Here is a 16458-nt window from a genome sequence, read left to right as displayed (position 1 = left end):
TCCTTTGAAATGAGAATGTTATACACGAGTAGAATCATAAAATCATATGGTAGCAGAAGAAAAGTAACCATAATATTTTGTTTTACAGCTTCAGAGCTTTTTCTGAAGTTAAATATTAACTTTGTGTGTGCGTTCTATCATCCAAGTTTAAAAGGGTGAGATCATTCGTTGAATAATCTGAGCTACACTGCAGCACCATTAAATCCTGAGGAATAAATATGTTTTCTTAATTAGGAAAGTATGATTTAACTGGGGTAACTACACAATGCAGGCAAGATCACACTGTGTCCAGCCTCAAGTATATGGCTACTATAAGAACTTGATTATACTCCATGTTTTAGTCTATCTTTGTTTCTCAAGTGCTGTTAAGGATTTTTGCCTTTGTACGATTAGCATGGTGACACATGGTGCCTCACAGCACCAAGGACCTGGGTTCGATTCCTGGCTTGGGTCACTGTCTGTGCGGAGTCTGCACGTTCTCTCCGTGTCTATGTGGGTTTCCTCCGAGTGCTCCAGTTTTCTTCCATAGTCCAAAAAGACATGCTGGTTAGGTTCATTGGCCATGCTAAATTCTCCCTCATTGTACCCAAATAGATGCTGGAGTGTAGTGACTAGGGGATTTTCACAGCAACTTCATTACAGTGTTAATGTAAGCCTACTTGCGGCACTAATAAAATAAACTTTAAATTTTAACTTCAAGAACTTCCATATAATGTACTCTCCTGTCATGAAGGAGATGACTTGGGTTCAGGACAATTCCGCTCTCTGCAGCATCCCTCCTGTATCTCATTCATATGCTTCAAATCCAAGATCATGATTATGGTGGCACTGTAGTTGAATTTGACCCTCTCTGCATGTGTACACCTTTCCAGCGCTAATCCCTGAATAATGATCAAGAGGTCAAGTACCAACTGGCCTTTGTTTTGCTTTCCGCAGCCTAGACCTGTTGTGTAAGTCTCCCTGTTACTCTTGAAACCAGCTAAATCCTAACAGACAGGGACTGAACCTTGAACCTTCTTGGTCTGTAAATTTCTGCCTCCCACTACGTGCTACATTCATCCACGAAATCACTACCAGAAACCTCCTCTACCTCTGTACAGTTACAGGAATTTCCAGAAGCCACTTTAGAGTTATCCAACATGGGAGTGCTCACAACCTCCTCCATAGTTCCGTAATATTTATATTTTGAAAAATTTCAAAGAAACAATCCTGATCAACTGTTTGAAAAGGATTAAGTTTAAAAAAATAACCACAAATGGGGTTAAAGCGATTGAGACAATAACAGTAAATATTTAGTTTGCAAGTGTGGTTTACAAGAGAATCTTACCATTTTGGAAATTTGTTTGAAAGGCCAATTTATTTCAGAATAAACCAATTTATCCTATAAAGTGGGTGAGGTTTGATTGATGACATACCACCAGATCCTCTTCCAAAATAAAATAACACATTCACTTGAATGCACTTATTTGGACTACCTTAGAATGCCATAGAATATACAGCATCAAAAAAGACTATTGGATTCAACCAGTCCATACTGCGTTGATGCTCCAATCAAGCTTCCTCTCATCCTTCATCATATAATTATAACCTTCTATTCCTTTTCCCCTTGTACCCTAATCTAGGTACCCTTAAATGTATCTACAATATTTGCCTCAACTACTTCCTGTGGTATTGAGTTCCACGTTTTCACTTCTGCAAGATTACCTGCGGATTTTTCCTTGCCCTCAAGTGAAAACTTACTTTTAATAAAGAAAATTCAAGAGCTTCATTCCATATGGGAGTGGAATCTGTTCCTGGACGTTGGAACTTGCTTTTCCATTTGTTTCCTGCAATGACATCTGTATAAGTGCAAAAACTTTCTTTCCAATCACTGCATTGTCATAATGTCAAAATCAATCTTGCCGCATTGGAAGATTATTAATTGCATAGGAATGGCACTGTTATAAAGTCAGATGGATCAATGGAAAATATTTTTTTCATTTTAGTTTGTGATGGACATTCAGAGTTCAAGGATGCAAAACTACTGTACAGATTTCGGAAAGATGACGGAACGTTTCCATTAACTAAGGAGGTGAAGGTGTTTATCAGGGGCCAGAGTTTATATGAAAAGTGAGTTGCTTTACAAAATCCATATATATCAGTCTCTGCAATCTGTGACCAGTCTGCCTATCTCATTCTGATATCCTTTAATGTCAAGTCAATGATCTTTACGATTGCAGTAGTTATTTTGCACAATCGAGGCGGTCAATCCTAGACAAACTGATTCCAATTGGACCAGTCCAGCCTGGTATCTCCCTTTGCGATCTAATTTGGGAGAACGTTCAATTTTCAAATTCAGGTATTGACAATGCATGAAAAAATATCAACCTTACCTGAAAACATTGCAAAGTAACTTTGTACTGTTATCCTTTGATGCGTAATAAATAAAAATGTTAAAACAATCTTTCCTTTAAGCATCTTCACCATATATGCTCTGTGCCTCTGACACATTTTATAATTAGCTCAAAAGAAAATATTCAAATGCTGGAGATCTGAAATTAAATTTATTTACTGGTTTCACAAGTAGGCTTATATTAACATTACAATGAAGTTACTGTGAAAATCTCCTAGTCGCCATACTCCGCCACCTGTTCAGGTACATAAGATATAAGGACAGAATTGGGCCATTCAGCCCATTGAGTCTGCTCTGCCATTCAATCATGGCTGATATGATTCTCATCCCCATTCTTCTGCCTTCTCCCTGTAACCCTTGATCCCCTTATTGATCAAGAACCTATCTATCTCTGTCTTAAAGACACTCAATGACCTTGCCTCCACAGCTCTCTGTGGCAATGAGTTCCACAGATTCACCACTAGGGTGGCCATTTCCAAATTTCCAAAAATAAGGACAAAGATGGCAGCCACGCATGCGCACTGACACCATCCACTCAGCCAGCCTCCCCGCGTCACGTCATCATCGGAAACCATCCGGAAACAGCCGAGCGCACCATTGCATCATCCTCGGCAGCCTCTTCTCCCCCCCCCTCCCGAGTCAGCTTTGGCCAGCCGCCGGAAATAGCCGAAGATCTCCAGGAGAGTCGCTCCGACCGATTCCACCCACCCCCAACACGTCATCTTCGGCAGTCTCCCCCTCCCCGAGTCAGCTTTGGCCAGCCGCCGGAAATAGCTGAAGATCTCTGGGACAGCCGCTCCGACCGATTCCATCCACCCCCCCCCCTCCCTCCGCCCAGCTCCCCCCCCCCCCCCCCCCCCTCCACTGCGTCATCTTCGGCAACATGCCGGCTCAGACCAGAACGTCATCGCGTCACCATCCGAGCTCCCCCCGACTCATCTTTGGATCCCTCCGGAAACAACCGAGCGCTTGGACACTCGCCCATTGCGTCAGCTTCGGCAAGCGCCTCCACACAGCCGAGAACGTCACCACCCACCCGAGCACTCCCGACTCATCTTCGGCCACCGATCGGAATGAGCCGAGGGCACTGCGTTCCGACTGAGCATTGTGTCATCTTCGGAGCGCGGAGGTTGCGTCACCGGACTTCGGGCACTCCACGGAATGAAGCTGACTTCGGAAATCCTCCAGAAAGAGCCGAGCGCCTGCCCTTTTTTAGTCAGACCCAAAAAAGGAGGACAAATTAACGTCCGGTTCGAGGTGGCGCCGGACAGAGGACAGAGTGCTCAAACGCCGGACTGTCTGGCCTAAAGCCGGACGTCTGGCCTCCCTATTCACCACCCCCTGGCTGAAGAAATTTTTCCTCCACTCAGTTTTAAAGGAAGGTCCCTTCACTCTGAGGTTGTGCCCTTGACTCAACCACTCCTCATATGACAGACCCTTCATTCTGGGGATCATTCTTGTGAACCTCCTCTGGACCCGCTCCAAGTCCAGCACGTCCTTCCTTGGGTATGGGGCCCAAAACGGCTCCATTCCAAATGGAGTCTGGCGTCACAAGTAGACCGGACTGGGTAAGGATGGCAGATTTCTTTCCCTGAAGTGAACTAAATGGGTTTTTATAACGATCACCTGGATCCTTGGCTTTATTACTGCAGGAATAGAGTACAAAAACAAGGAAGCTAAAAACGTTTCTAAAATACTTGTCAGACCTCTGTTAAAGTTTTGTGTTCAATTCTGGGTACCACAATTTAGGAAGGATGTCAAGGACCTGCATAGGGTTGAGACAAGGCTTACTAGAATGGTGCTGGAGATGAGGGATTCCAGTTACATGGAGAGACTGGAGAAGCTGTGGATGCTACCCTTAGAGCACAAAAGATTAAGAGTTATTCCGAGGTGTGCAAAATCATGAATATTTTTGACAGGAATAAAGGAGGAGAAATGGTTCCCACTGGCAGGAGGGTCAGTAACCAAAGGACACAATAAACCATGAGGAAACAGTTTTTTACACAATGATTTGTTGTGATCAGGAATCAGAGAATCATAACCGTGCAGAAGAGGCTATTCGGCCCATCGAGTGAACACTGACTGAGTATCTTACCCAGGCCCTCTCACCACCCTAGCCCTGTAACCCCACACATTTACCGTGGCTAACCCATCTAACCTATACAGCTTTGGACACTAAGGGACAAATTAGCATGGCCAATCGACCTAACCTGCACATCTTTGGACTGCCTGAGAGTGTGGTGAAAGCCAATTCAACAGCAACATTCAAAAGAGAATTGGATAAATACTCAAAGGAAAATAAATGTTCAGAGCCATGGGGAAAAAGCAGGGGACTGATTAGAAAACTGTACCAAAATCTGTCACAGGCACAATGGGCTGAATAGCCTCACTCTGTGTTGCAACACTCAGAATTCTAATTACCAAATGATAAAGCCAGCACTTTGGAGGCTTGTAAAATCACAATGAAGGCTGCTGATATATCCATTTATATATTTATTTGGTGGCATTTTATGTTTGCATGAACGGTGATTAATGGTGTGTCTTCAACTTTTATTTATTACAGATGCACAGAAACTAGCTCAGACAGATATGTGGATTTTTTTTATGGGCACACACTTTCCAAATTGCAAGAGGTTGCTCAACATGTTTTGGGCTTGGTGTTTTTGAAGCCTAGCCAGACGAGGAATGATTCGTGTGCCTGCTTATTCTTCTTGTCAAATTCATATTTTCTGCCATGTTAACACAAGGTGATGTTGATGCCCATTAGGAGAGTGGTTCAGACTGTCCTATAAGGCCATACGAAATAGGAACTGGAGGAGGCTGTTCGGCCCCTCGAGCTTGCTTCACCATTCTACAGGATCATGGCTGATCCGACATTCCTCATGTCCACTTTCCTGTCCCTTCCCCATAACCCTTGATTCCCTGACTGATCAAAAATCTATCTATCTCAGCCTTAAATAAATATACATAAACTGGAATTCTACCGCCCTGCCTGCCAATGGAATCGGAGCGGGCGAGGAGCAGAACATGGGAAGGTCCGTTGACCTTGGGCGGGATTTTCCAGTCTCGGGTTGAGCGAGGCCGTAAAGTCCCACCCATTATGACTCTACTCTCACAAGGGGCAAGGATTCCAAAGAGAGACAACCCACTGAGAGAAGAAATTTCTCCTCATCTTAAATTTTCACCCTTTATTCTGAGACTATGCCCTCTGGTCCTAGATTCTCCCATGAGGGGAAACACCCTCTCAGCATTTACCCTGTCAAGCAAGAATAAGAACCCTATATGTTTCAATCAGACCACTTCTCATTCTTCTAAATTCCAGTGAGTAGAGTCTGAACCTGGTTAACCTTTCCTCATAAGAAAATCCCTCCATATCGGGGATCATCCTAGTGAACTCTTGAGTTGCCTCAATGAAATAATATCTTTTGTTACATAAGGGCACAAAAACTACTCACAGTAGTCCAGATGTGGCCTCACCAGTACCTTGTACAGTTGCAGCAAAACCTTCCTACTCTTATACTCCAATCCCCTTGAAATAAGGGCCAACATTCCATTAGCCTTCCTGGTTACCTGCTGCACCTGTGTGCTAGCTTTCTGTGTTTCATGCACAAGTGCCCCAAGTCCCTTTTGTGTTGCACCTTTCTGCAATTCTTCTCCATTTTAATAATACTCTGTTCTTTTGTTCTCCCTTCCAAAATGAACAACTTCACATTTTCCCATATTATAATCCATTTGTCAACAGTTAAGGTAGTTAGGTAGAAAGTTAAAAAGCAAGGACCTCTTGGGTTGTAATCTCCGGATTGCTCCCTGTGCCACGTGCCAGTGAGGCTAGAAATAAGAAGATAGTACAGCTCAAAACGTGGCTAAACAGCTGGTGTAGGAGGGAGGGTTTCAGATATCTGGACCATTGGGATTTCTTCTGGGGGAGTTGGGACCTATACAAGAAGGACAGGTTGCATTTAAACTGGAAGGGCATAAATATTGTGGCCGGGAGGTTTGCTAGTGTCACACGGGAGGATTTAAACTGGTTTGGCAGGGGGGTGGGAACCAAAGCAAAGGTGAATTAACTGAAGGGGAACTAGAGTATAGGGCCAGTAAGACTCAGAGAAAGAGCAGGCAGGGTGTGGTTGCTAATCAAAGAGGGTCTAGTGGACTGAAGTGCATTTGTTTCAATGCGAGAAGCATAACAGGTAAGGCAGATGAACTTAAAACTTGGATTCGTACTTGGAATTATGATGTTGTCGCTATTACAGAGACTTAGTTAAGGGAAGTGCAGGATTGGCAGCTCAATGTTCCAGGATACAGATGTTTCAGGTGGGATAGAGAGAGATGTAAAAGGGGTGGGGGAGTTGCAGTACTGGTTAAGGAGAATATCACAGCTGTACTGTGGGAGGACACCTCGGAGGGCTCATACATGGAGGCAGTATGGGTAGAGCTCAGGAATAGGAAGGGTGTAGTCACAATGTTGGAGGTTTACTATAGGCCGCTCAACAGCCAGTAAGAGATAGAGGAACAGATATGTAGGCAGATTTTGGCAAGGTGTAAAAGTAACCGGGCTGTTGTGGTGGGAGATTTTAACTTCCTCTGTATTGACTGGGACGCACTGAGAGCTAGGGGCATGAATGGGGCAGAGTTTGTAAGGAGCATCCAGGAGGGCTTCTTGAAACAGTATGTAGATAGTCCAACTCTGGAATGTGTCGTACTAGACCTGGATTTGGGGAATGAGCCCGGCCAGGTGGTTAACATTTCAGTAGGGGAGCAGTTCGGGAACAGTGACCACAATTCAGTAAGCTTTAAGGTACTGATGGAGAAAGATAAGTGTAGTCCTCAAGTGAATGTGCTAAATTGGGGAAGGCTAATTGAAACAATATTACGCAGGAACTGAAGAATGTAGATTGGGGGCAGATGTTTGAGGGCAAATCAACATCTGGTATGTAGGAGGCTTTCAAGTATAAGTTGTTAGGAATTCAGGACCAGCACATTCCTGTAAGGATGAAGGGTAAGTATGGCAAGTTTCGGGAATCTTGGATAACGAGAGATATTGTGAGCCTCGTCAAAGAGAAAAAGGAAGTATTTGTTACGGCTCGGAGGCTGGGAACACACAAAGCAAGTGTGGAATACAAGGAAAGTAGAAAGAAACTTAAACAAGGAGTAAGGAGGGCTAAAAGGGGTCACGAAAAGTCATTGGCCAGTAGGATTAAGAAAACCCCTAGGCTTTTTATACATATATAAAGAGCAAGAGGGTAGCCAGGGAGAAGGTTGGCCCACTCAAGGACAGGGGAGGGAATCTATGTGGAGCCAGAGGAAATGGGCGAGGTATTAAATGAGTTCTTTGCGTCAGTATTCACCAAAGAACAAAGAACAATACAGCACAGGAACAGGCCCTTCAGCCCTCCAAGCCTGCGCCGCTCATGTGCCCAGCTAGACCGTTCATTTGTATCCCTCTATTCCCAGTCTGTTCATGTGGCTATCTAGATAAGTCTTAAACGATCCCAGCATGTCCGCCTCAATCACCTTGCTTGAGAGTGCATTCCAGGCCCCCACCACCCTCTGTGTAAAATACGTCCCCCTGACATCTGTGTTGAACCTTGCCCCCCTCACCTTGAACCTGTGTCCCCTTGTGTTCATCACCTCCGACCTGGGAAAAAGCTTCCCACTGTTCACCCTATCTATGCCCTTCATAATTTTATACACCTCTATTAGGTCGCCCCTCATCCTCCGTCTTTCCAGGGAGAACATCCCCAGTTTACCCAATCTCTCCTCATACCAGGCAACATCCTGGTAAACCTTTTCTGTACTCTCTCCAAAGCCTCCACGTCCTTCTGGTAGTGTGGCGACCAGAACTGGACGCAGTATTCCAAATGTGGCCTAACCAATGTTCTATACAGCCGCAACATCATATGCCAACTTTTATATTCTATACCCCGTCAAATAAAGGCAAGCATGCCATATGCCTTCTTCACCACCCTCTCCATCTGTGCTGCCACCTTTAAGGATCTGTGGACTTGTACACCCAGGTCCCTCTGTGTGTCTATACTCCTGATGATTCTGCCATTTATTGTATAGCTCCCCCTTACATTAGATCTACCGAAAAGAGAAGGACTTGGTGGATGATGAGTCTGGGGAAGGGTGTGTAGATAGTTTGAGTCATGTTGAGATCAAGAAGGAGGAGGTATTGGGGTTCTTGAGAAACATTAAGGTAGACAAGTCCCCAAGGCCTGATGGGATACACTCCAAAATACTGAGAGAGACAAGGGAGGAAATTGCTGGGGTCTTGAGAGAAATCTTTGTATCCTCACTGGCTACAGAGGAGGTCCCAGAGAATTGGAGAATGGCCAATGTTGTCCCTTTGTTTAAGAAGGGTAGTAAGGATAATCTAGGTAATTACAGGCCGGTGAGCTTACGACAGTGGTAGTGAAATTATTGGAGAGGATTCTTCGAGACAGGATTTACTCCCACTCGGAAATAAATGGACGTATTAGCGAGAGGCAAGATGGTTTTGTGAAGGGGAGGTCATATCTCACTAACTTGATCGAGTTTTTTGAGGAAGTGACGAAGTTGGTTGATGAGGGTAGGGCAGTGGATGTTGTCTACATTGACTGCAGTAAGGCCTTTGACAAGGTCCCTCATTGCAGACTGATACAGAAGATGAAGTCGCATGGGATCAGAGGTGAGCTGGCAAGATGGATACAGAACTGGCTCGATCATCGAAGACAGAGGGTTGCAGTGGAAGGGGTACGTTTCTGAATGGAGGGCTGTGACTAGTGGCATTCCTCGGATCAGTGCTGGGACCTTTGCTGTTTGTAATATACATAAATGATTTGGAGGAAAATGTAACTGCTTTGATTAGTAAGTTTGCGGACGACGCAAAGGTTGGTGGGTTTGCGGATAGTGATGAGGACCATCAGAGGAGACAGCAGAATATAGATTGGTTGGAGACTTGGGCGGGGAGGTGGTAGATGGAATTTAATCTGGACAAATGTGAGGTAATGCATTTTGGAAGGTCCAATAAAGATAGGAAATATATAGTAAATGGCAGAACCCTTAGGCAGAGGGATCTGGGTATACAGGTACGCAGGTCACTGAAAGTGGCAACGCAGGTGGAGAAGGTAGTCGGGAAGGCATACGGCATGCTTGCCTTCATTGGCCGGGGTATTGTGTTTAAAAATTGGCAAGTCATGTTGCAGCTTTATAGAACCTTAGTTAGGCTGCACTTGGAATATAGTGTTCAATTCTTGTCGCCACACTACCAGAAGGATGTGGAGGCTTTGGAGAGGGTACAGAAAAGATTTACCAGAATGTTGCCTGGTATGGAGGGCATTCGCTATGAGGAGAGGTTGGAGAAACTTGGTTTGTTCTCACTGGAACGACGGAGGTTGAGGTGCGACCTGATAGAAGTCTACAAGATCATGAGGGGCATGGACAGAGTGGATAGTCAGAGGCTTTCTCCCAGGATGGAAAAGTCCATTACTAGGGGGCATATGTTTAAGGTGCGAGGGATAAGGTTTAAAGGAGATGTACGAGGCAGGTTTGTTACACAGAGGGTGATGAGTGCCTGGAACTCACTGCTGGGGGAGGTAGTGGAAGCAGATATGATAGTGACTTTTAAGGGGCATCTGGACAAATACATGAATAGGATGGGACAAATACATGAATAATATGGTCCACAGGAGAGTAGGGGGTTTTAGTTTAGTCCGGCAACATGGTCGGTGCAGGCTTGGAGGGCCGATGGGCCTGTTCCTGTGCTGTAAATTCCTTTGTTCTTTGTTGTTCTTTTTGCTCACTTAATGCATCAATATTTCTTTGAAAACTGTTTGTATCCCTCTCACAACTTGCCTTTCCACCTATTTTTGTGCCATCTTCAAATTTGGCTACAGTATATTCGCTTCCTTTAAATCACTAATATATACTGTAAACAGTTACAGTCCCAGCACTAATCCTTATGGAACCGCATTGATTGCAGGTCACCAATCTAAAAAAGAGCCCCTTATTCCCACTCACTGTTTCCTGTCCATTAGCCAATTCTCTATTCATTCCAAAATACTACCTCCAACATCATGGGCTCATATCTTATGACTCAACCTTTTGTGTGGTTCCTTGTTGAACACCTTCTGGAAATCCAAATAAAGCACGTCTACTGGTTCCCACATATCCACACTGGTTGATACTTCCTCAAAAACTCTCAATTGGACGGCACTGTGGCACAGTGGTTAGCCCTGCTGCCTCAAAGTGCCAGGGACCAGGGATCAATTCCTGGCTTGGGTCACTGTCTGTGCAGAGTCTGCACATTCTCCCCATATCTGCGTGGGTTTCCTCCGGGTGCTCCAGTTTCCTGCCACAGTCCGAAGGGTGTGCTGGTTAGGTGAAATTGGCCAGGCTAAATTCTCCCTCAGTGTACCCGAACAGGGACTGGAGTGTGGCAACTCGGGGATTTTCACAGTCACTTCATTGCAATGTTAATGTAAGCCTACTTGTGACACTAATAAATAAACTTTAAACTTAAAATAGATGTTAGGCTAATTGGCCAATGGTTATCTGCCTCTTGCCTCCCTCCCTTTTTGAATAGGGGTGTCATGTTGGCAGTTTGCCAATCCTCCAGAACTTCTCCAGAATCCAAAAAGTTTTGGAAAATGACAACCAGTACATCCACTAATCTCTGTAGCTCGCTTCCAAATTATATTCATTTCAGGATGTTTACATCTCTACATAATTGACAGGCTTATAAGTTCTGAGGATGCAATCATGAAATTACAAGAGGAAAATGGAGTGAAGTACCAGCGTGCAGTGTTTGGCTGCGAAATCGTTGACTGGCTAATAAAAGAAGGGGAAGCTTCATCCAGGACGGACGCAGTGGAGCTCTGTCGTCGAGAGCTTGAACATGGAATCATTCAGCATGGTGAGGAAACCATGGCAACAACAGTTTTTTCATTAAATAGGACCTTTACATAGTTATTTTATATTTATAAATGGAGCCACCCATATCCTGTCCCACACTAAGTCCCACAGTTCCATCTTTCCCCATCCTCCCATACTGAATCCTCCAATTTGTTCAGTGGAAACATTGCATCTCCACCCCATCTGTACAGCCTTCTCCAACTTTATGCCTACACCCTTCCCCAACCACATAATTTGATCATTTAACTTGGCTTTTTGCCTGGACCCTCCCCTCCTTCACCCCACTCTTAGAGTGGCATTTAATGGGGTCTCTAGGAGCAGGAATCATAGAATCCCCACAGTGCAGAAGGAGGCCATTCGGCCCATCGACAACAATCCCACCCAGGCCCTATTCCCGTAACCCCACATATTTACCCTGCAATTGCCTTGACACAAAGGGGCAATTTAACATGGCCAATCAACCTAACCTGCACATCTTTGGAGTGTGAGAGGAAACCGGAGCACCCGGAGGAAACTCATGCAGACACTGAGAGGATGTGCAAACTCCACACGGACAGTGACCCAAGGCCAGAATTGAACCTGGATCCCTGGCACTGTGAAGCAGCAGTGCTAACCACTATGCCGCCCAAAGAAATGAGGCAGGTGGGGGTCTTAATTAGATGGGAGCCAAAATTTTGGTTTCTTGACGTTCAGTTGAATTCTTGAAACAGTCAATGGCAGAATGGGCATCATGTCACCCAGTGGCGTGAACCTATTTTCCAAGCATTTTCATGCCATAAACCCTCGTATATGGGATATTTTCAAAATTATTAAGTTAGCTACACAAGGGAAATTTGTGTCTCCCGACTGCTTAACGATGACGTGCACCAGGCAAAGTTGTTCATCTGAGGTTTTGTTTTGTTGAAGTTAGAAGCAGAAGGGAGGGCTATAGAAGCTGGACGGTCTGCTAGTGGCAAGGCTACAGGAGGTGGGGCAGTTGGAGGGGAGAGGGTTGTTGTGGTCGGGTCCTCAAATGGCTGCCTCCTCAGGTAGAGCTGGCTGGAGATCAGTTTCTTGTGGGCACCGTGGGATGGGAGGTGGCCTGGGTGTGCCCATGGAAGGGTCATGCATTCCAAATGGCCAAACGCATCTTCTCGATGGATAAATGCCATCTCTACAGATGTGCTCATATTTTTGCCAGCCTTCTTCACACGGTTCACTTTGTGAATTTGCAATGCAATGGGTTTCTTGGGCCAATTGTTGCAATGTCACACCCGCATTAGCCTCGAGTGCAAACAGTGATGTGAGTGCAAAATTTCCGGAGTCTCGGAAAATGCGAATATTGCTGGCGAGATCTCATTTTCCGATTCTCTCCGCGCTCCGCCAGTGACGTGACGAGTTTCTCTCCTAGGAAGGTAGGAACCTTTGTTCAATAAATTTTAATATAATTAAAACGCTTCCCCACCATACCGTTCCCCCAGATTAGGAAATCCCCCCTTGACGACATGACATTGCCAGCTCTATTAGGCCTTTCCCTGCCAGAGTGCCGCAAAATGTGGTGACAAAAGCCGACTGTGCAGCCGACAAGCTGCATGCCGGTTTTCCCGTCTCAGCCAGTGCTCTGTGCAAATAACGGAAAATTCCGCCCAATCGTTTTGCAAACCTGGGTATGGAGGAGAGGATTTGCCGGAGGGGAACCATGGCCCAAACAGTAACACAGGCCACAGGGCCATCAGCTGGCACCAGCCGAGGGGTAGAAGATCAGGATGCAGGCCTCTGCGGCTGTCATTGTCATCTATGAGCATTGACATGTCAGCACATGTACAGAACGTGCATCAAATGTGTGAGAGGCCAGAGTTGGCCCAAGCTTTCCTGGAAGGCAGTCACTGAACTGTCTGCACTCTGTCAATAAGCCCTGCAGCTCCGTGAATTTGGAGGGAACCTGATGCCGGTTGCCCTCAGGGTGATAGCAGCATTGAATTTCTATGCCAGCAGCTCATTCTAGTGATCCAAAGCGGATAAAAGATAAAACTGCCATAGCCCCAGATGAAACTAGTGTTAGGGACCAGACCAGAAACTCCAAGGTGTATCGTGTAGTTAGCCTAGATCACAACTTTTGCAATTGATTTTAGCATTACGGTGAGCATAAGATGTTTCGCTCCAGGTATTGACCCACTAGGAAGCTTTTATCAAAACAAACTTTATTTAAGAATACAGTTAGAACATGACAAAATGAATTAGCATAACTTTTACCAATCAAAATACCTAACCATGACAAAATATAATCCTTAACAGCTAACTATTTCTATTGTTCCAATTTAAAGCAATATCCCCGTAACCATCCACCCCTCTTCAGAATTAGTTAGCACAAGAAAAAAGTATGCTTATGTGGTGCTGGATTTCTACCTTTTTAACATTTCTGGACAAAGATCCAGACAGCAGTTTCCAGAGAAGGAACTATCATCAAAATAGCAAAACTTTAGAGAAGTAAACCTAGCCTGTGGCAGCTCCCAGACTTCAGAGAGGGGAAAGGAGAATCACTGCTCTCTCTCAACTCAAAAGCAGCATCTAAACAGCAACGAGGCATGAATTCTCTGTGTAAGCCACATTCTACCCACTCATGTGGTTTGTGCCCCATCAGTCATCCTAATCAAGCCCTACTCTGCAAAATCCCGGGGGAAACCAACAACAGAACAGCATTGGTCCAGATTAAAACAAACATTCTAGCAATTAGAAGCAATTATGCTGTGAGGAGAGGAATTGGCAGACGAGGACATGGAGGAGCTGCTCTCCTCCTCAGATGAGGGTGACAGAGATGAATATGAGGAAGAGGCTGGAGAAGCCGTGGCACCTTACCAAGGTGCCAGAGCCAAGGAGAGAAGTGTGAGGGTTTCAGAGACAAATTCTAGTTTAATTGGTTTGAGCAGAAGTGATGCGCTTCCCTGATCAGCAATACATTGCTTACAAATCAGTGCATGCTTTGAATGTGTGACCACCTGTGTCAGCCTCCAGCTGCTTCATTATCCACATCCTCGACCACCTAGAAAGTCAAGTGCAGTGGACATTTATTATACAAAATCAAAAGATAAGATTGGCCCCAGGATATAGGTTTTGCACTTGCAAAGAAGTCACTGAAACTATTATGAGCGAATTTCCTGCTCCTTGCTCACAGTGGTCGGGCCGAGAGTTCACAAATAGTACATCACTTGTGGTAGTAACAAGTGACCTCAGTTCATCTCCTTAGCATGGCATATTTGGAAGGACCATTAGAGGCTGCATGTTCTGTTATGTTGAGAACACAAATTAAGTCACGCACATCACCGTGCAGTAAAGACTGAAGGCAAACACATCACTCATTGTTGCTTCCAAGTATGAGATTTCCCTCACTAACTTTCATTTATCAATGATTGCCAATCATGAATATTTCCTCTGCAACCCTGACATCCACAGCTGGAGGCAGGCTGCTGAAGACAATGCTCCATTGCGTGCGATGACCTTGGTGGCCACCCTCAGGTGGGCTGAGGCCTTGAGGGCTCTGGTCTACGTGGGGGTCTCCTGCACGGGTGTAGGGGTGCCCCCTGGGGTCACCAGCCGAGGGGGTGAGGAGCAGCGGGCTGGTGTTCTTCCTCCCTCTCAGTGTGCAATGGCGCCCCTCTATCTCTCGGAGAGAAAGAGCACCTGAAGGAAGGTCCAGGTGCCTCATGCCCCTCTCACCGAGCCACTGATTGATCAAGTCCATGGCAGAGTGACAGAATGAAGGTATGAGTTTTGTGGTAGAACTGGCTGTCCATGGCCGTGGATAGCCTCTCCATGGAGGAAGCCATGTGCCCACATTCCAGAGCCATGGCAGAACTCAGGTTTGAATGAACTCCTTCACTATCTACCCAAGGTTCTGCATCACCTCTGGAACCAATACCAGTTTTATCTTGTTTATCTCTGCATCTCCAACAGGCTTAATGTGGCCCATCATCAGCCTACGGTTCATCATAGGCCTAATCCAACAGCCCTCCCACTGTCAGTGAGCTGGCTAGCACCTCAGCTGCTGATACATGTCTGTGAAGTGTTCACTAACATGTGCCCCAGGTTCTACACGTGAACCACCTGAGACCTGTGTGAATGTAACTCCATGCTGGAGGATGAGGGAGGGGAGGAAGATGGTGCATCATCTGGGTTTTGTTGGTTATCTTTCTCAATGGTAGAGTTGCTGTTTTGTTCAACGGGCTGGGACCTTTGCACCCTATGGCAGTGACTGCAGTGGAGAACAAGAAGAAAGGCATTAAGGAGAAGCACAGTCCATTTGGATTGCATGCCTCTTGTGTGCCCATATCTCAACACCAGTTTGAAGGCGTTCTTGCTCTACTGTCTGGTTAACCTAACCTCGCCATTTGTAATGTAACAGCCACCATACACTCCCTTGGTATCCATGACCTCCTCCATATGTGGCGTCAAGTCTTTCAACTCTGGAACACCTCTTCCTATGTTGGCCCTCCCCTTGGAGTTGAAGGTGATCTTATCCTGCATGGAAAAGGGGAGACTTAGTGACATGTCAAAAGACATCTAATTCCCTTGTTCCCATGCATTCCCATGCCACACAATATCCCCACATTCCAACCAGTACCCAATCCCCTTATCAAGCACAACTCCCTCATGGTTTGGCCTAATGTGCAATGTTATTCTGAGGATGACCATGCATTCTCCGGTCTGCCTCTCTCCTCACTTGAAAAGTTCAATTTCTTGATACCTTCACGTGAGGCCCTTTGATGCAACACCACGTTGTCACTTACTCTGGTGGACTGGAGGAGGTTCGTTAACCTTTTTGTGGCACCGTATGCATGCTTACTGCTGCTCAGATGCTCACCTCCTCTGCAATCTCCATTCAAGCTGCTTTGGTCAAGAGGAAGGGTCTTCAATTGCCGACCTTTGGGAAGAGCACTCGCACCATTCCTGAATGGTCTGGAGGAGAACCTTCAACGAGGCTTGGAACTGGATGTGGTGCTGATGGACGGGGGGAGTGGTGGGAATGGCGGAAGATGATTGCTATAGAGGAGAGGGTGAAGTGATTGAGGTACTGGAAGATGCTTGCCAAAAAGAAGAGTTGGGGGAATGGAGTGAGGGAGTTTAATTAAAAATAAGCTGCAAAAGGGGACTCTGGTTCCAGACACAATGTTTTAGTGGCCCTGCTTGTGGAATAT

General features: G+C 45.6%; 1 protein-coding gene across 3 annotated transcripts in view; it reads left to right on the top strand.

The window, feature by feature from the left end:
- The window catches only part of LOC144508305 (DEP domain-containing mTOR-interacting protein-like), an 83399-nt gene that overhangs the window by 17846 nt on the left and 49095 nt on the right, over positions 1-16458 (top strand). For 2 of the 3 annotated variants that reach the window (XM_078236126.1, XM_078236128.1), the window contains exons 3-5: positions 1986-2109; positions 4142-4282; positions 11110-11288. In XM_078236126.1, coding sequence (XP_078092252.1) covers positions 1986-2109; positions 4142-4282; positions 11110-11288 — 444 coding nt within the window. The remainder of the gene's footprint in view (positions 1-1985; positions 2110-4141; positions 4283-11109; positions 11289-16458) is intronic. The other variant, XM_078236127.1, reaches the window with a different exon arrangement.

Source organism: Mustelus asterias, chromosome 20 (genome assembly GCF_964213995.1).
Source record: "Mustelus asterias chromosome 20, sMusAst1.hap1.1, whole genome shotgun sequence".
NCBI lineage: Eukaryota > Metazoa > Chordata > Chondrichthyes > Carcharhiniformes > Triakidae > Mustelus > Mustelus asterias.
The sequence above is the reverse complement of the archived record's forward strand: the minus strand, read 5'-3'. Positions and strand labels throughout refer to the sequence as shown.